Raw genomic sequence first — 20,778 nt, 5'->3', positions numbered from 1 at the left:
AATGCAAGAGAAATTCTCGCTGATTTTCCGCCACTGTAACGGTTGCATCAGCCTCCCACACGTCGTCAATGCCACCAAGGGAGTCAGTTATTCGGCAACACGGCGGAGGTATCACGAGCTTGTAAGCCCCTGCAACTCCGTCGCTAACACCCACCATTCTGCTAGTTTTGTCGGTATCGCAATGTTCCAAACTGTGGCTTTTTTACTTGATCTTGCTGAGCTGATTGGAGAGGTCAATCAATTGCCGTGAAAGTTTTTCTAGAGGAGACTGTTGAGTGTTCTGCACTGTGAACTTAGAGCCTCATTTGTGAGAATGTTTATCATTTATCCAGAAAGAACTATATTTCAATGATAATACGACACTAGGATAACCTTTTTTAAATTCCAAGATATGAGATAGTCTTGAACATAGAGTAGAATACTGAAGAGACATTGATAGGATTAAGAACTATTTTGGGCTAACATCCATGTTAACTAGCTAATAAGAAGATCATGTAAAAGCTTCTTGACTACCTCAAACTTTTCAAAACAAGTGTCTAAGTTGAAAATCAACTTTATTGGAGCTTCTTAGATTCATAAGACTTATAAGAGAAGCTTTTATAACCAAATTGTTCATCTAAAAACACTTGTAGATTCACCTTATATTTAAAGAAAATTTAAAATATTTTATATAAATATATTATTAATTTATTTTTGCTTACTTGTATATATTTTAGTAATATGTATGTTATTGAAATTATAAAATATTTTTTAAAATAAATTTATAAAGTTTTTCTTGTATTAAAACTAGAAACCTTGTTTTAAGTATATATATATATATATATATATATATATATACTAATAAATTATAATATTATATAATAAAAAATTAAGTTAAATTTTATTATGAAAATATTAAATGTATATTATCCAAATCCAAATTTTAGAAATTTGGCATAAATAGAATGTTTTTTTATAATCATCAATTATGTTTTTTTATACCTCAATAAAAAAAAATCTTGTAGAAAATAGACAATATTGTAGCAATGTCTAAAATTAAAATTTTCTTTTATAGGTCTAATTTTTTTTAGAAACACATTTTTTTTTTATAATGATTTACTTATTTGAAGAATTATTTCTTTTAATATTTTAAAGAATAAAATAATTAGACTTCTCAAATTTATTTTGTTTTATTTTATCTTTCTTTTCAAATATCAAAAAATACATAAGTGGGATCATTGTGGTGTTAAAAAGTCATATGAACACGAGCATAATCATGTATCATTAATATTTTGTACAAGTTTCTTTATAGAATTTTCACACTAAGTTATTGATGCACTTTCCTTTCAAATCTCAGATACATTTTCAAGCTATAAAAGCACCATTCAATCCCATGCTTTTATTTGTGCTACTACGTTGTCGTGTTGTAACATGACTATATGGTGAAAATATAAATAAAAAGATTTTATTAATATTTAGTCATCTTGGTTGATAAAAGCTCAAGACAATTTAGGAAGGCTTTATAAAAGCTTTTAGAGTATTTTCTTGTCTTGATAGCTAGTAGATAAAAGCTTGTCATTAAATTTTCTTTCTAGATTGTAGAAACTATTTTACCACTTTAAAAAGGCCATAAATTAGTAAAAACAAGGTAGATGAAGTAAAAAAATGATATGGTAGATAATAAGGTGAAGTTGAGGATAGAGAAGTGCTGAAAAACCTTTAGGATAAGTAGGATTGATATCTGAGAGATGACCGTTTGTGGGTCGGGGTTGAAACCATACCTCTAGCCACTAAAACGGCCAATTAGGATTAAGTAGGGGGGCATTCGGAGATCGGGATTTGGGGTCGGAGAGCTAGCTTCAAGCTCCTTCCAAAAGATTTCTGCAATATCTAGAGATCTATCAGCTGGAATAAGGTGAATTTTGGCGTGGTAAGTGGAGGGTTTAAAGGCGGAGCTGCACACAAAGTTTGAATGAGAATTAACACTTGGAGAAGGAGAAATTGCAATTCAAAGTTCGTCATCAACTTTCTAGGTGGCGGTCAAGGGACATCAGTGTGGATTTATGGCGTTTTCTTGCAATCTGTAAGTTGGATTGGATTGAAATTTCTTGAGCATTTAGAAGACTTACAAAGACACTAGTGGTAGCAGTTTTATAATAATTGGACAATTAGATTAAGAATTACAGCTTGCCAAAGCTCATTGTCTAGGATTAAGATTTAAAAATTTAAAAATTAAAAATTAAAAATTAAAATTAAAAAAAAATAATATTACTAATAAAAAAATAAAATAAAACTAAAAATAATAAAAGAATTTATACTTATAATATCTTAAAATTATTAAAAATAGTATTTCTAAGTATTTTGTATTGGGATTAAGCTTTTACATTGAAATCCGAAATAGTTTGTATTTAGATGGTTGAAACCCACTAGACTACTTGGATACTTGCAAAACATTGTTTTATCTTCCACAACCAGATGCATAGTGCATTCTCAAGTAAGATAGCACGTAGTACGATATAAGTGGTGAACTCGACGTGAAGGCTTGAAGTGGGAGGTATTGGAATTCGTTTATTTTTATTTTTATTTTATGGAGAACAAGAATAAAAATTTTGAAGGATCTTTGAGAGGAGCTTCAAGTGGAGCTTCTGGTAGAGTTTCTTCTAAAGGACAAGGTATGTACATGGATCCATGCATTGCTAGTATGTTTCAAGCCTTATCATTATCTATGCAGCAATAGCAAAGCAATGATCGCAAAGAAGCTTTAGCAACCAAAGCATTGCAAGCAGTGGTCAATAAAATTGATCAATTTGATGGAAGGGATATTTCAAAGTATTTAAGATGTTATGTTTTGGAAATGGAATTAAATCAGGTTTCTGAGAAGATGATGGTTGAATTATTTGGACTTGCCATGATATCGGAGATAAATAAGCATATTACATCAATTATGAAGCATTATGGAAATTCATGGGAGATTTTTTCAATGGCTTGAAGAAAGTTAAAAATTTCTAAGAAATTTTAAACTTTCTTTCTTGATGAAAATTTTTAACTTTCTTTGTTGATGAAAATTTCTAAAAAGCTTGTCATTTGTATTGATAGCTTGTGATATAAATTAACAATATAGCACACATATAAAAAAAACTTGTTTTGCAAGTTGAGACATATATTTCATAAATTGAAATATATTGATGGTCCTACAGAATGTTGTCCCATTGCTCTTAGGTAGATAATATATATAGAGACAAGAGTAAATTCTTCTTCACTCTTGTTAATTTTTTTCTTGCTTCTAATTTAGTTTCAAGGATCTCTAATTTTCTTATTTTTTTGGCAATAGCCATTCTAGTTTTTTTTTTTTTTAATAATTATATTTTCTTATCATTGAATTCTTGTCTTTGACATCTTATGCTATTCAATAAGTAATATATGCTTTTGAATTTTTTTTGTTAGCAGGTGCCAATAAAATAATAATGTGTATAGAGATTTATTGCATCAAGGTTGTAGGCAAACAAAGATAGGTGCATGATCCAAAATATGGACTTAGGAGGGCCAAATAGTAATTTGGTTCTAATCTAGATCAATTGTTGATTCATATAGAACCTATTAAGGTCCCATGTTCTTATACAAGGCTAGTTAGTCTTGCTAAAAGGAAGATTCTCATTCCATCATTGAAATTATATTTACTTGTACTATAAATGGCTTACTTCTATAACAAGATTTCTTTGCTAAATTTGATTTTTTTAGTAGATTTCTTCTTTTTATCTAATAAGAATTTATGTTCTTAGACTAAAAGGATTTTAAATTAAGGATATAATTTTTTAAAACAAATCCTTAATATTATATTTTTTACACTCATTAATATTATCATCACTAAGGCCTTGTATATTAAACAACCTTAGTATAAAGTGATTAGTTATCTAAGGTATCTATTTACAAAGTTATTAATTTTTAATTATAATTTTTATAACTAGATGATGGAATAATTATATTAGGATAAAGATAGAGATCCTATGATAATCCTGCTTGATTGCATCCTAAGAACAAAAGTAGGTTATTAATTTTTATTTTTCATGCTTATATTCTATGTTGTAAGAAACAAGGTAAATATTCTTATGTAGCCAAAAAAAATGCGTGCCATCAAAATTTCTTTAAGTTCTTTAGAGTAGAAATATCTTTGTTGTATTGAATGTATGTTTTTATGGTCTATTGAAACTTATTTAGAATTGGTTGCATTTAAGAATTTAACTAGGATAAGACTTCTTAAAATTTTAGTGGATTTATATATTTTTGTTTTAAGATGATTTTTTCTTAAAGATGTAACATGGTTTTATTAACAAGGTACAATTGTATTTATATTATTATTTAGGTTTTTTCCTCCATAACTTATAATAGGTAGAATTTTTATGAGAGATTTTTCTAATATATTGATAAAGACTTTTAAAAAGCCTTCTTTGGATTTAAAGAAAGTATAAAAAATAATTTCCAAAGCAACTATTTTTTTAGAGTTCTTATTAGAAATAAACACCATCTATAAGCTATGGTGCATGGTAATAGTATTATAGTTGTACTTTCCTATCGATGATGGTATAGAAATAGCAAGGTGTTTATAGTCCTTGTTGTTTTTGAGTTGTTAGAGAAAGTATTGAGATTTAGTGATGTTGATTTTTGCTACAACTTTGCATTTTAAGGATTGGAGATTTAAAACCTAATCCACTTCACTTGAGAATGCAAACATTGTTTGTCTTCTATCAATGCTATACTATTGATATTTTTTACTTATACATTCTATAGATGGTTGTCTAGGAACTAGGCACAATTGTATCATTTGATCAAAAGAAAAACATCAATTATATTATAATATGAGTTTATTGTACTACAATATATATTCTATGTCTCTTTTGTCATCTATTCTGAATAGTAGTATTAATTTAGAGAGGGATTGTACATTGTCACATAGGATGCAAACTTTGGAATCCAAGAGTCTTATTAGGTATGTATCAATGTTGTTGACATAAATGACTTTGTTGAATATCTCAAAGGTTTTGCAAAAGAATTCTTACATTTTGATGAATGATGGAATTTCTTAAATTTGTATTCAAATTCCAATTTTTAGACAAAGTTTGTCAAGAAGAAGGTCTGCATTAAAATAAATGTATATATTTGATGCTTCTTTTATCTAAAATATAATATAGTTCTCCTAGTATGCATTTTTTTTTTTTTTTTTTTTTTTTTTTTAAATTAGACTTCAAAGTAATTATTTTATATTATTGTAGTTTGGCAAAAAGATAGATGAAGGTTCAATTTGGCCAATGGCGCCAATTTTTTGGCTCTTGAGGTACACTTAAATATGTGTCTTAAAACCATAAATTTTGTTAGGTTAATCATCATCTCTTTATAGAAATATATGCAGTTTAGTACCAATATAATCCACATAAGAGGAGACTACTCCAAATTATAAATTATCTTGTTATATTCTATGTGATTTATCTATTCTCTTCGTTCTAAGGTTGGAAGGTTGTCAAGTGGTAGGTGGAGTTGTAAGAGAAAAGAAAATTCTTTGGAGATGGAAGTTATACCTTCTAAGTTTTTGATACCTTCATTTTTTGTTGAATTACATTCTTTGTGGTGATGAAGCTAGTGTGATTATAGGAATCTAATAATGTCTAAAACTACCCTGATAAGTAAGTTTGTAACTTTGTCATATTTTATATATATATATATATATATATATATAAATCAAATTCAAATGTAGGTATTTTTTAAGTAAGTAAACTAACTAATTTTTATCTAGCTTCTATTCTCTTGAAATTTTTGAGGTTTCTATCTTTTATTTATTTAGAAATATGAGATACCATCTTATTAAAAAAAAAAAATTGCTAGGGTGTATCCTATAGAGAAAAAAGTCTAGACCTCTAATAATTGTATATTCTAATATGGAATGAAACATTGTAAATCTTCTAAATCAACCAATGTAGGCAAAATTTGGAATGAGGGATGCAGATTTTCTTAAGGTTGTGCCATGGTCCAATACTTTGATATGCCAATTGCATGTGCATGCTCAATTTCATAGTCTTTTCTTTCCAAATCAATTACCTTAGTGACTCTATAGGTATATCCATTGTTCTTGTGCATATCTTGAGTTTGCTATGGATTTGGATTTGGTTTTGAACTTTGAATGATTACCTAATGCCTTCTCATTTCTAATAGATTCCTATATTGATATTATTTCTCTTACAATGATCTTTCTTCTACTCCTCTTCATGGCCCTACTATTATGTAATTGACAATGAACTTGTCCTTTAGTAGTGCTTTAGTCCAATCAACTACCAAATTTATGTCCATTTTAATGAAATCAACTTGTATTGGATGCAAAATGTTCTACAAAGGACACACTTCACAATGGGGATGGTAGCTCAAAAACAAAAAATATTGCGGTGTTAATAAAGCTAGTATAACCAAAATAAAAATCATTTAGAAAGACACATGGCATGATTCCGTAAAATAAATACAAATAAACCAAGAGAAAACAGTCTCAAAGGTACAAATTTTCGTTGTTAAATTTCCACGTGCTTATTATTATATCAAATTAACGACCTTTAAATAAACCATGATGCTTTTACAACACGACATCAACATCCAAAATGTCTTATCGCATTTAAATACAAAAAAACTTGTCTTTAAAAGGTTATTTTTCCCATTTTTTCAACAGTGTCATATATAAAGAAGTGACCAATAATAGTTCACTGGGAAGAAAGTAAAAGGTGATTGAAAAAGCACAACGGAAGGGGGAAAAAGCCGCGGGTGAGGGAACGGGCCAGGTCGCGGGCGAGGTGACCGGCGCCGTGTAAAGTCCTCGTCGCGAGCAAGGCCCACTCGCATTTGGTTTTGCAAGCCTCGACGATCGATCGATCGAGTTGTGTTGCGAAATCGATCGATCGAGTTGCAAGGCCAGACTCGTGTAGAATCAGGACATGCCGGGGGAGATTCAGAGGAAGCAGACCTGGCACGGCGACATGGTGAAGGCGCAGGAGCGCATTCACGCTCTTCACCGCGTCTTGGGTGCTTTCGACTCTTACAACGCTCTTCTGGCACGTACTTCCGTTACTTCCCAGCTATCAATTCTTCCTCGATCTCCTTCTCGTGGGATCGATCGAATGCTTTCTTTCCCTCCCCAAGTATCTGTTTTACCTCATTCTGTGCTCTCACGTTGTTACGTACACAGTGTAGAGATTATTTGCGGTGAGTTTTGATTCGGATTTTACCTCACATTAATCGGATGGGGGATTGAAAGGATACATGAATATAAATAAGTGTATAAATATTTTTTTTGTGTATCTGCACGTAATGATGAGTGACGAGAGTTTCCGTTACTGGGACTTGATATCGTGGTCTCTTGTGTAATTGGTGCCCTTAGTGTGAGAGGTGATGTCTCCGTCTGACTTAATTGGGGGGCATCATTTACGTTTTCAGGATTCTGAGCTGCCTGCGAAACATTTGCTCCATGATGAAAACGTCGCGGATAAAATTTCCAGGCGGCTTTTGCAACCAACCTCGGGGAAGGTGAGTTGCGGGGCTAATGCGGTGGATGTGTTGTATGATTCGTGACCTAAGCACCGACTGAGGAGTCTCACTTTCTCTAAAAGATTGAGGATTCAACTCAAGATTCTAATGTATTGACCTATTTGAAGCTCACTAACGAATATGCGTTGTTTTAGCAGGGGAATGATCAAGTCTGCCAGTGGCTTTTTGACACTTATCAAACGCAAGATCCCGCCTTGCAACTCGTGGTGCTTCGCTTCCTACCTGTTCTTTGTGGGGTCTACTTACCTCGCATTACCACCAGTCCAGACGGACCTTTAGCAGGTACATACATGTAAGTACATAAATCTAGAGTGAGCAATTCCTACGTCTCAAGGATCCGATGCACTTTTGTCAAGTCAATTCATTATTTATTTGATTCGAAGAGTCTAATTACAATATCATCGGAGTGTGCTGGCTTTCCTCTTCAGACGCCCATTTTTCATTCTTTTAATGTGTCGTGTTGCAATTCTTTCATCTTTGATCAACAGCACGTGTGCTCATGGCAGGTTTTGAGGCGGTTCTGCTGGCACTGTATGCTGCAGAAACCAAGGCTCGTGGAGGAAGGCCTGTGATGATTAACATTCCAGATCTCGGCCATGCCAGCCTCTACCATTCCCCGCGCCAGACAGTTGGCTCTCCTCAACCTGTAAGCCATTCATATCCTTAATTATGCATCTCTGCTGCTAAATCTTTAATGGTAGAATCCGTTTGATTTTGTGGCTTCATTGCGGAAAGGGGGATTGAAGACTCTCGCACATTGTACCGTGTCTGTTCACAGCATGTTGAAGTCATTTCACCAGCATTGGAGCCTCAAAGCTCAGTGAAGAGCACAAAACGGACAGTGATCGTAGCAGTTGCTCTCGAGTTATTCTACAAGCGGATCATAATGATGCCATCAAAATCGAAGTTTGACCTGTGTCATTATGCTAGAAGGTCCGTGGAAATTAATTCGAATTTTGTAATTTTCACTTTATGATCATGCAGGGCATCTAGGTTGATGTGATTGTCATGTTAATTATTTACTCAGAATTTGTGTTTTGTCGATTATTATTGATCACGTTAATTTCCCCAATCCAATAGTACTTGATCTTGGCAAAGACTATTTTTACACAATCTGGAATTCTGTTTTGATATGGCAGCTGGGCAGTGAAGGGTTGCAGCTGGAGCAATGCAGTTGAGACCTTGGCAAGGTCTGCGCTACCACCGCCTCCTTCCCTAAACCCTGCTCAAGTAGGATCATCTTCATCGTTAGGAGCTGCATTGACGCTTGGCGAGGCCCTCACTTTAGATCAGGAGCCTCAAGATCCACCACTTCTGAAGAAATCCAATCGACCAGGAAGATGGGATGTATCCGGTATGGCTAAACGAAATCCATTCCACTTCCTTACTGCGTGACTTGAGGTTCCACAATTCGATCAATGCTGCCCATTGGCAGCTTGATGCTCATCGAACATGAACCGGGTTATGTTAACCATGTATTTCACTAATCATTTGGGACTTCAGCCTTGCAGCAGCACGTTCCACAATTGAGATATGAGCAACCTTGTGACTTCCGAATGTTGTGAATGTTTGCTCCTCATGAGCTGTATTGTGTCATGAACTGTGCAGATCCGCCAGGAAATGACGCTAACGATCGCGATGCGGCCTGGGAGGCCGACTATCAAGATAACCCTACTGATGGCCCTCGCATGTCCCTAGAGCTAGAATTGCTTCGCCCTGTGTTTAAGATCCTCGGGCACTGCCTGATGGCTCCTTTAAGTAGCCCGACCCTCAAAGCTGCGGCGGTAGAAGCTGCGAAAGCATTGTATGCCAGGTCGTCGCAGACTTTGCTTCCCGAAGCTATGCTCGCTTCTCGAAGCCTCATACGACTCAGCATGGGCTCCTCCTCACTGTCACTCTCCCTCTCTACCAAAGTTTAGGGTTTACCAAGGTGCAGAAGGCCAGCAGAGTGTTTAAGTTTAGATGATACTTGAGGGATTATTATTGTTTTTGGTGCTGCAACAACCATTCTTGCCTGACTTTAATTATTCGTTGTCACTCTTGGGTCGGTTCATTATTCTACATGTGGCCCACATATCTATCATGCCATATACACCGTAATGGCAAATCGAAATTTCTCTTTCACTTGTCCCCCCTGAGGCCTTGAATTTTAAACCTTGCGCTTGGATGATATTGATGGAAGTTGATGGAAGTTGGTACCACAAATAGTGCGACATAATAGTTCATGCTTTGAGAATGTATGAACAAATCACTCAGAATTTCTTAAATATGAAATTTCTTAAAAATGAAATTCTTAGTGAAAACGAGTATTTCAAATACACTAACATTGACACATAAGTACGTGTTTACTTATTTACTATTACGAAAAGGTTGGCATATAAATCAATGGACTAAAAAGTCTAATTTGATGACGTGTCTGTGGAGACGTCATGGAGAATTAAGGGTGCCCAACTGTCACTTGTTGTCCTTCCAGGGGCGAATGAACAAAGAAGTTCATCCAAGGAGGGAGTAATCATCCATCTATCACGTTCGAGGTGTGTGTGAGTGTGTGTGTGTATTGTCTTCGTCCTCCTGGAGCCTGTTACGAAGAAGGTTTTTTTCTGGATTTGGAAACCCTTAATTGCAGCCAATTTCGAGAACAGAGGAGGAGGAGCAGTAGGGGAAGAAGAAGCCCTGGATCAAGAGCTAGGGTTTTCGACGTCGTGGTGCCAACCACGACGTCGACAATGGAGGTCACCGCTGTGACAGAGAAAGGCATAGCCCCTGTGGTGACAGCGAAATCGTTCCTTCCCGAGCCTGTCGTAGCGGAGGTCGAAGAGGAGGATCTGTATACTCGGCAGAAGCTCCTGCAGCGGCAGCTGGAGTTTTTGGACATTCAGGAGGAGTATATCAAGGATGAGCAGAAGAATTTGAAGCGTGAGCTGCTTAGGGCGCAGGAAGAGGTGAAGCGTATTCAGTCCGTGCCGCTTGTGATTGGGCAGTTTATTGAGATGGTGGATCAGGACAACGGGATTGTCGGGTCGACCACTGGCTCGAACTTTTATGTGAGGATTTTGAGTACGATCAATCGGGAGCTTTTGAAGCCGTCGTCGTCGGTTGCGCTTCATAGGCACTCGAATGCGTTGGTTGATGTGTTGCCCCCTGAAGCTGATTCCAGTATCTCTCTATTGACACAATCCGAGAAGCCCGATGTATCGTATAACGTACGTTTGTCCTATCTTGCACACAAAAAAATTGTGTATTTATTTTTTTTTATTTTTTTGGGATTTACCTGTGCAAATTGTACTCAAGCAGATTTAGCCGCTCAGCAAGCTGAAACGATGATTCTCGACTAGAATGTGATCTGAATTTTTTTATTTCTCCCGCACAAGGAACTCTAGGTTATTCCTACAAACTCCACATAGCTTTGAAGTGAAATGTGTGATTTTAGCATTGATGGTTGCAACTTTCAGCGCAGTGTCATGGTTTTTGCTTGTTCAATCTGATAATCCTGCAAATACTTTCAGTATTATCTGAAGTTACTATCGCCCTTGCCTAGTACATCTAGATTATGGAGTTAGGGTTTTATCTTTGTTAGAGATTCTGTTGTCGGATTCTTATGAGTGTATAGATCATTCCGCTGCATCGTCTCAGGGTTTGATTGATCACTACTCACGACCAAGTCGCTTTATCCACTGTAGCCAATTAGCTCAAAAGCATTACAACTGCGACTCAGCGATGTTCCCAATATTCAGCATTTCATTGAGAACATGTACATCTCGGGAAGGCTTGTTCATCTGCATGAATCTGTTGTTATAATGTTTGCAATTCTTACGAGTGCAGTTTTTTAATACTTTCATATTGTCGAATGGTGGTGGATGCAGGATATTGGTGGATGCGATATTCAGAAACAAGAAATCAGGGAAGCTGTGGAGCTTCCACTTACACATCACGAGTTATATAAGCAGATTGGTATTGACCCACCTCGAGGCGTCTTGCTCTATGGACCTCCTGGAACGGGAAAGACCATGCTTGCCAAGGCTGTCGCTCACCATACCACTGCAGCTTTCATTCGTGTTGTTGGTTCTGAGTTTGTACAAAAGTATCTTGGGGAGGTAGGGTTTCTGACATAATCACTTCATTAGATTTTGTTTGTGTCTGTCACCGCTTTTTAGTTTTTAAAATTTTTATCTCTTTTCATGTGATAAGTTTAGCTTCCTCTTTTCAGGTATTTTATGCACTCTCAGGAAACGTAGTTTTGAAATGGTCTATGTTATAGGACGTCGGTTGAACTATGTTTGAGTATCTCGCATGTAATGTTATTACAGGGTCCCCGTATGGTGCGTGATGTATTTCAACTGGCAAAGGAAAATGCCCCAGCTATTATATTTATTGATGAAATTGATGCAATCGCAACAGCCCGTTTCGACGCTCAAACTGGAGCAGACAGGGAGGTACAGCGTATATTAATGGAACTTTTGAATCAGGTATAACATTTTTCTGGTTCGAAGTTTGTCAAGCATGTTCTCCGATTTTAGAGCGATGTTCCAATGTCTGTTGAATTGAAGTCTTTTGTTTCTGCTTAGGTGTTGCGCTTTCTCATACATGTTTTGTGTTTGGTTGCAGATGGATGGGTTTGATCAGACTGTCAATGTCAAGGTGATCATGGCTACCAATCGAGCAGATACTCTTGACCCCGCTTTATTGCGACCCGGACGTCTTGATCGCAAAATTGAATTTCCACTGCCTGACAGGAGGCAAAAGCGTTTAGTCTTCCAGGTATGAATCCTTCTTGCTCAGGCTTGTGATTTCGTTCGTTTCAGAATCCTACAGGTGCGTTTTGGAAATCGATGCGTGGCATCTCTTTTGGACTTCGTCGTGGTTAATGAATGTGTGGACTGAGAATTCGAACAGGTATGTACTGCAAAGATGAATCTAAGCGAGGAGGTTGATTTAGAAGACTATGTTTCTAGGCCTGATAAAATAAGTGCTGCTGAGGTGCGTTCTTTCACAGCGTCATTCCTGCACATTTTAAGTGATCTTTTAAAATTTGATAAGTACTGGCGAACACTGTTTCCAGATTGCAGATGCTTGTGATTCTCGGATGATTCAGTTGTGCTGCTATAAAATCTGATCTCATTTCAAATCTCAATTGAATCGGACCTGTAGGAGTTGCTTATCTGATCCGACTGATTTTTCATGACTTGCAGATTTCTGCTATCTGTCAGGAGGCTGGTATGCATGCAGTAAGGAAGAATCGCTACGTGATTTTGCCCAAGGATTTTGAGAAAGGCTACAGATCTAACGTTAAAAAGTCTGACACAGACTTTGAGTTCTACAGATAGATGCCTATTTTTTTGTCTGATCTTTGATGTTCACCTGGATATCAAGTTAAAGATAAATTTGTTTACTGATCCTCTTAATGGTCCCAACTAAGTCATGGAGAGGGACTGCTTGCCCTTGTAATTTCTACTATAGAATTTGTGAAGATTTTCTTTCAATAGATAAACTTTGTACACTCCGTTTCTTGTGTCCATTGGTGAATTAAAATCGAACAATACAATTATGGTTTCATGAGCTGCTGCCTTACCGTAGTTTAACCCATAGTTAATTTGTTATAATAAACTTGATTAAAATAATTATCAGAAACAAGTCATATCAATATATCATTGTTTGGGAATCTTTGACTTACTTCAACCAAGTCCAACCTCCAAATCTAGTCTATTGAACAAAATATTTTTTAACTAAGCAAAATGCAACCATTTTGGCAATTACATCCTAGATAGTGTTTTGTAAATCTACATTAACAAATCTTTAAATTTCATCTTGGATATGCATTAAAAACAACTTTTGGTCAATATCATGGTTTTTTAGGCATTTGACAATTTGTAAAAATTATAAAATTTTATTTCTATTTCTATTTATTTAGGTAGTTATTGGAGTGAATATGTATGTTTGTGATAAGTAGTCAAAGATGTGAAGTTGCCCAATTCATTTGGCAATAATGTCAAGCTTGATCACTCTCTTATATATAAGGTATTTAAATATGTGGCATTGCTTAATTTATTTGGTTATGATATTAAGCTTGAATAGTTGTTTATATTCAATGTAGTCAAAGATGTGAGGTTATCCAATTCATTTGGCAACAATGTCAAACTTTAGTACTATCTTAAATAGAAGATAGTTAAAGATGTCAAATTGTCCAATTCATTTGGAAATGAAATAGAGCTTAAGTAGCTTGATATATCCAAGGTAGTGAAAGATGTGAAGTTGCATTATTTGTTTAACAATGATGGTAAGCTTGAGTACATTGATATATTTAAGATTGTCAACGATGTGAGGTTACTCAAATTATTTGGCTATGAGATTAAGTTTGAGAAATTGCTTATATAAAAGATCATTAAAGATGTAACATTATTCAATTCATTTAACAAATATATCAAGATAGAATACCAATCCATATAAAACATAATTAAAAATTTGAGATTTTTTTATTTATTAAGCAATGATGTTAAGCTTGAACACTTGTTTATATTCAAGGTAGTATCAAGAATAAGAACTCAAAGAATACAAATAAATAAGTAAAATATTTCTCAAAAAAAGATGGCAAAAAAAAATATCAATAAATATGTATATTCAAGAAGAAACTAGAATGGCTATAGCCAAAAGGCAAAAATACTAAAAACTCTTGAAACTAAACTAAAAACAAGAAGAAAATTGATAAGAGTGAAGGTGGCTTCACTTTTGCCTCCATATATATATATATATATATATTATCTAACAAGATATGTAGTGGCATTCTATAGAACCTCAAACACATATCCAACTTGCAAGACATGTGTCTAATTTGTACAACAAGCTTCTTATATGTATGCCATATGTCCAACTTGTACCACAAGTGACCAATATGCGAGACATGTGGCCAACTTGTTGACCAAGTTTTCAACCTACCAACTATTTATAGATACATAAAAGCAAAGCTACAACTATGAAGCCTCTAAGAAACTTCTCTATAAAATATTATCAAATTTATCTAATTTTATTTATTTTTATTATTTAGGTAATTATTAAGGTAAATATATATGTCTGTGACAAATAGTCAAAGATATAAAGTTGCCCAATTCATTTAGCAATGATGTCAAGCTTGAGTACCAACTTATATATAAAGTAATTAAATATGTGATTTAAAAATATTCTATCAATACCAATATTTTTATCATTGTACATCTTATAATACTTATTTAAAAGCTCCATTGTTTTTTTTAAGTTTTTTTTTTTTTCTTTTTTTTTTTTCTTTCTTTGGTTTCTATTATGTATAAATATACAAAAAGAAGTTTGTGTGATAATTAGATGTTATAAAATAAACTTTGATATCAAACTATTAGTACTATATACAAGTTTTATTAGAATCATTTTTAGTTTTTCATAACTTGTTAGAAATAAATTAGACAACTTCTTAATATAATGAAGTTAAAATATTTGTATTAAAATATTAGAAAATATAATCTTCTACAAGTTTAAAATATAAAAAATGATTAAAGATATTTTAAATTAAAATTTAACCATATTTTAGATAACTATTTATTATTATATATATATATATATATATATATTTTGTTGAAATCCTAACGATCAGATTTTATTAAATAAAAATAATCTTGTAGTTTTGTTCAATAAATACCTTTATCATGAGCATTCCACTCAAAACCTGAAATACAGATTAGATTCATGGATTTACGGGCATTTCCAACTTTCAACCACATCCCAAACCTTATTCATTTACACAATATCCAATAATTTGAGGAAATCAAGGCATTCATGACGCTCGGTAGAAGCAAAAGATTTAAAGCTTATTGTTGCACACGCACAACACAAAGTAAGCAAGCTGAAAGAATAACACCGTCCCAGTGTAGTCGGTTACAGAAAGTGAAAAATCCAGCTCCTGAAGAACAGGTCTTAGAACAGTTTTTCAGATTACCGGGAAGAAATATTTTAATCCTGGAGGTCACACAGCAGATGGGTATTGAACTTAAGGCTATGGGATTCTCCTCTTTACTATCATTCTTCATAAATACAATGTTGACTTAGAGCTGCACAAATCTACCCAGCTGCTGTGGCTACAACGATGCCAGATTTCAGTTAGTGCAGGATTGTCTGGTTTGTCGAGAGACGCAAGAAATGGGAAGATGCAAAAAGCGGAGGGAGCTTCACATCGGAGTTCACGACACAGACGTGTCGCAAAAGAAAAGCTCACAAACTCAGTGACTGAGGGTGGGGAGAGAGAGACTGCAGTAGGGCCCTCATCCCGAACCTGAATAGACAAATGTGTCTTGTGAGTCGTGGTCGATCAACATCTGTGCATGCATCCAAGGCCCTCATCAAAGTCCTCTCGAGTGATCGATTCACGCATGAGCGACGCTAGCTAGTATAGTGAACATGGTCCTGCATAGACTCCACTTTCCTAATACACTTTTTTCTATCAGCAAGCCGCACTAGAGTTGCTAAATGGAGAGGCTGTGAAGTTACTGGGAGAGAAGTCAGTGTCTTTTGACAAAGCTATATACTTGACACACTGCAGTTAAGCACACTCCGTGCAACGCTTAAGTCACGGTGTTCGGTTTCATTACGTCTGTCTCTCATCCTATAGCCTAAGTTGTTTTTTCTGTCTGTTGTTGGTTTTCTGTGAATCCAGTTCTGTCGAGGAGCTGAAATTTGTTCCAAGGTGGATGCCTGAGCCCGCTATTTGTTGCACGAGGGGTGGTTGAAATCTTGAAGTTGTGCGTACATGTCCTTTATAATGACGTTCTGTCCCTTTCTAGGAGGTATTCGAGTTTGCGTCGTGGATAAGTGAAAAGGTGATGGAGTTTTCTTGGTTGGGTTTTCAGTGCTGTAAGCTGACGTAGTCCGAGCTGCGAAGGTCATTCTGAATGGAAGGCAAATTTCTCATTAATTTGTTTCAGTTTTCCATACTACAATTGAATTTGGACTTATCATTCGAAGATAATCCGAAGGTTGCGAAACTGCCTCCGAACCTACACATCTGCTTGAATCCACCAGTGCCCATTCTTCAAACCAGCCACAAGGTCTCTCAGAGAAATTCCTAATTTTGAGACCTTGCCCGCTATGAACCGCAGATGATTAGATTGACAGCAGAATTCTGACGCGGTGTTGCATTTCGTGCCCCGTCTATTTGTGTGGCTCCTTCCATACAGCAATTACGGTAATTCACCAGCGTGGGAGCTTTGATTCAGCGATTATCACCGAGTTCATTTCACCCAATCGGGTTGAGAAGAATTGCTCTGTTATATTCGTGTGGTTATTCGTGTGGCTATTCGTGTGGTTTTGAATTTCTTGTGCATGGAAAAGGTGGCTCGATTACCCAACTTTCAAGGCGAATGAGGCTAGCTACAAAAGGATGGTAATACACACAATTTCCTTGGATCTCATTTTGGACATTGATTCGGGATCCTTACCTGGGGTTACATTTACAAATCTCAAATTCCGTTGATTAAGTATAAATTCAACCTTCTCTCACTTTGACCACATGCAGAAGAGATATATTAGTTGATTTGTCATCACATCTATGGGAAAGGGTTTGCATCAAAGAAAGAAGTGAGTAGAAGATTACTTTCCAAACTAGGTATGGACATTTTGAATATAATATCATGCCTTTTGGAGTCACAAATACACTAGTTGCTTATTAACATCTCATGAATGATGTCTTTTGTGAGTTTCTTGATGATTTTATTATCTGTTATTTAGACAACATTTTAATCTACTCTAAGAATATAAAAGAACATTAACTTCACATTTTTTGTGTCTTGTAAAAACTTAGAAATGCAAGACTATATGCAAAAATAGAAAAGTGTATATTCTATACTATTCAAGTTGATTTCTTAAAATACTTCATTTCCAACAAAGGATTAATGATGGATTCTAAGAAGATTCAAACTATCATGGATTGAAAGGTTCCAAAAATAATCAAAGATGTATAATATTTTTAAAATTTATCAATTATTATAATATCTTTATTAAGAATTGTTTTCAAGTTGTGGATATTCTTACACATTTGACTTGTAAAGACAAATTCAACCTTCTCTCACTCTGACCACATGCAGAACAGATATATTAGTTGATTTGTCATCACATCCATGGGAAAGGGTCTACACAAAGAAGAAAAAGGTGCAAGATGCAGGCACAAAGGGGAGCGAACAGCTCACCAAATATGGGACGGTGGACAGGAAGGGTTACACAGCTGACACAAGGAAAACAGGCGGCTCGGCTGGAGAGCTGCCTCTCTTATCTTCGGTACGCCAATTCTCTTGTCTCTCCTGTGAATTCCTGGAGGAGAACTGACAATTACACCAAGATGATCAATAGACAAGTAGCTCTCATATTTTCAACTCTTAACATCGAAAAGTAACTCCAGCATGTTGAGGAGTAAGGAAGCTGTCCAAAGGACAAGCATTTATATAATAGTTGTTTCCTCCATGAGGCAGACACAGAGATGTGCCAGCGAATTGGTTCATTGGGCCTTCAACGAAACTTGGTGACTTACTTCACCACCGAAATTCATCTGAGCAATCCGAAGGCAGCAAACATGGTGTCCAATTTCGTCGGAGCTCTATACTTCACGCCCTTCATCGGGGGATTCATGGCGGATGCATACTGGGGTCGGTTCTGGGCCATCACTGGATTTGCCACCATTCAAGTAGTGGTAAGATCCATTGCATGTGTACACGAATGATAGTACCTCCGAAGATCAAATAAAGAAACAAGTGTCTTGTTGTGGATAGTAGGCCTAGCATACGTGACCATTGTAACACTTTCTAACAATTTGAAGATGACGTGAATTTTTTAACCAGGAAATGATACTGCTCACTATGTCCGCTGCACTGCCATCGTTGAGACCAGCTCCATGTCCAGCTGATTCCTCTCTGCCCTGTTCTTCTGCAAGCACCGCTCAGCAGGCAGTGCTCTACTTGGGACTCTATCTTATTGCTCTTGGAAATGGTGGAATCAAACCTAATGTGTCGTCTATGGGTGCGGATCAGTTTGACGAGATTTACGACAAGGAGAAGAAGCACATGTCCAGTTTCTTTAACTGGTACTACTTCGTCATTTCGATCGGCTCCCTTCTGTCCGTCACCATATTCGTGTACATTCAGGTTTGAAATGATCTGCATGCGAAGCTTGTGAATTAATGTCCTGCGCTAAGATGCAGCATTGTCAAATTAGGTGCTTAAACGAGGGCTTGGGCAACCTATACACGATTGCAGCTGAATATCTTGACCTCACTTCGACTTCGAAACTTGAGGTTAATGGGTTAACTTCATGCCTGACATTGTCGGCTTGTCGATGAAGGACAACGTTGGTTTTGGATGGGGATTCGGAATTCCAACTGCAGTGATGTTTTGCGCAATTATCGTGTTCTTTTTCGGTTCCCCCCTCTACAGATATAAGTTGCCTCGTGGGAGCCCTCTGACATCTGTAGCCCAGGTCTTAGTTGCTGCGGCTCGGAATCGCAGGGCAAAGCTCGACAACAATAGTGTAATGCTGTATGAAGATCAAGCAGAGAGGCAGTGCCCCCTCGAAATTCTTGCTCACACCGAACAATTCCGGTACTGGTTTTGCTGAATTAGTTGATGTTGTTTCATGGATGAAGAATATATCTTCTCAACCCCCATATGTAGTTTTGGAGAAAGCAGTACTTGCAGACTCCATTGAAGGATGACATCTCGAGCGGGTGTTCAAAGGGTTCAAGGATTGATGGGTTTAAGAAATCTACGCCGAAGTAATGCCTGCCAATTCGCAGGTTTCTCGACAAGGCTGCGGTGACGGTAGCCGGCCCGATCCATGGCGACTCTGCACGGTGGCACAAGTGGAAGAGGTGAAGATGATCCTCCGTTTGTTTCCCATCTGGGTGAGCACTATCGTAGTATGGACGGCGTTATCTCAAATGGAAACCTTCTCCGTGGAGGAAGGGGCTACCATATGGGCCCTCACTTCAAGTTCCCCCCGGCATCACTCTCCGTCTTCGAGCTTGTCAACGTGCTCTTAATCTTACCGCTGTATGATCGCTTCCTGGTACCCTTCCTGAGGAGATTCACGGGTCATTCCCAAGGCATCACTCATCTTCAACGCATTGGAACGGGAATTGTGTTCTCGATACTGGCCATGCTCATCGCTGGCTTTGTGGAGGTACTGCCTCTCACAATCCCACAATCCCATTCTGACATCCGTTGGATCTAGAAAAACTAAATGACAAGCACAACTAATTGCATCATTTTCGTGCATGATCAGGTGAAGCGGGTGAATGTGGCTCGAGCACACGGGCTCCTGGACAGTCACAAAGAAACGGTCCCAATCTCGATTTTCTGGCTCATCCCGCAGTACTTCCTGCGCGGGAGCACCGAAATCTTCATCCAGGTCGGGCAACTGGAGTTCTTCTACAGCGAAGCGCCAGACCGCATGCGGAGCTTGGATACCGCCATTTACTTGAGCACAATCGCATGTGGCCATTTTCTGAGCTCCGTGCTGGTCACGGTGGTGAATCACGTCACTAGCCACAGCACCACCCACCACCAGCCGTGGCTCACCAACAATCTGAACCGAAGCCGCCTGGACTACTTCTACTGGCTTCTGGCGGCTCTGAGCTTTGTCAACTTCCTCGTCTTCCTCGTATGTGCACATCTCTACCGCTACAAGGAGGTGGCCGCCACCGACACCGACACCGCCGTAGAACGCGCACTGGACGCTGTCGCGGGTGGCGGTCGCGGGTGGCGTGACGAACGAGGCGCAGCCCAAGTTTGAGAGCCACACCCAATGTTTTTCTATATGAATGTGATGCCTTTGAGGGGTTGAGATCTCCTCCCCTTATAATATATTTTTTCTGTTTCAAACCCATCTTTGGTATTGCAATGAATTCTTTATTGGAATCGTTGAGACTAAGGTGGAGATATGGTTGTGATTTATTAGCATGTGTGTATGGGTTTTTTTAAATTTTGTTTCACATTTTGGATAAACTTTTTCTTTTTGATTTTCAAATATCAAAGTGAAGTGATGGGAAAAGCTATTTTATAGCACCTATAAATATGTATATTATTGATGCTACAACGTTTTGAGGGTTGTAAACTTAGTCCATACGTCAAAAAGATATATATATATATATATATATATCTATATTTATCTATTTTAATTTTACATTAAAATTTCATTTTTTTAAAATGTAAAAATATAGCAGAT

The 20,778-nt window shown here is 36.7% G+C and overlaps 2 protein-coding genes and 1 pseudogene across 3 annotated transcripts; all 3 read left to right on the top strand.

Annotated features, from left to right (window-relative positions):
* Positions 1 to 7,383: 7,383 nt before the first annotated feature.
* Positions 7,384 to 9,676, top strand: LOC112291037 (uncharacterized). Its single transcript, XM_024537978.3, has 6 exons — positions 7,384 to 7,533; positions 7,692 to 7,836; positions 8,061 to 8,200; positions 8,333 to 8,487; positions 8,694 to 8,908; positions 9,163 to 9,676. The coding sequence occupies exons 1-6, from the start codon at positions 7,399 to 7,401 to the stop codon at positions 9,471 to 9,473; spliced, it is 1,101 nt and encodes a 366-aa protein (XP_024393746.2). The 5' UTR covers positions 7,384 to 7,398; the 3' UTR covers positions 9,474 to 9,676.
* A 476-nt stretch (positions 9,677 to 10,152) lies between these two features.
* On the top strand, positions 10,153 to 13,054 carry LOC112291029 (26S proteasome regulatory subunit 6B homolog). Its single transcript, XM_024537966.3, has 6 exons — positions 10,153 to 10,757; positions 11,418 to 11,648; positions 11,862 to 12,020; positions 12,160 to 12,312; positions 12,448 to 12,531; positions 12,744 to 13,054. The coding sequence occupies exons 1-6, from the start codon at positions 10,281 to 10,283 to the stop codon at positions 12,876 to 12,878; spliced, it is 1,239 nt and encodes a 412-aa protein (XP_024393734.1). The 5' UTR covers positions 10,153 to 10,280; the 3' UTR covers positions 12,879 to 13,054.
* Positions 13,055 to 17,482: 4,428 nt separating this feature from the next.
* LOC112286003 (protein NRT1/ PTR FAMILY 8.2-like) lies at positions 17,483 to 20,439 on the top strand (annotated as a pseudogene). Its single transcript, XR_016502142.1, has 6 exons — positions 17,483 to 17,841; positions 18,033 to 18,250; positions 18,399 to 18,701; positions 18,898 to 19,165; positions 19,317 to 19,734; positions 19,837 to 20,439. The product of XR_016502142.1 is annotated as a protein NRT1/ PTR FAMILY 8.2-like (transcript).
* The last annotated feature ends 339 nt before the right edge of the window (positions 20,440 to 20,778 follow it).

Source organism: Physcomitrium patens, chromosome 1, assembly GCF_059467195.1.
Source record: "Physcomitrium patens ecotype Gransden chromosome 1, ASM5946719v1, whole genome shotgun sequence".
In the NCBI taxonomy this organism is placed as follows: domain Eukaryota; kingdom Viridiplantae; phylum Streptophyta; class Bryopsida; order Funariales; family Funariaceae; genus Physcomitrium; species Physcomitrium patens.
Note: the sequence above shows the minus strand (reverse complement) of the source record. Positions and strands in the feature narration are given on the sequence as shown.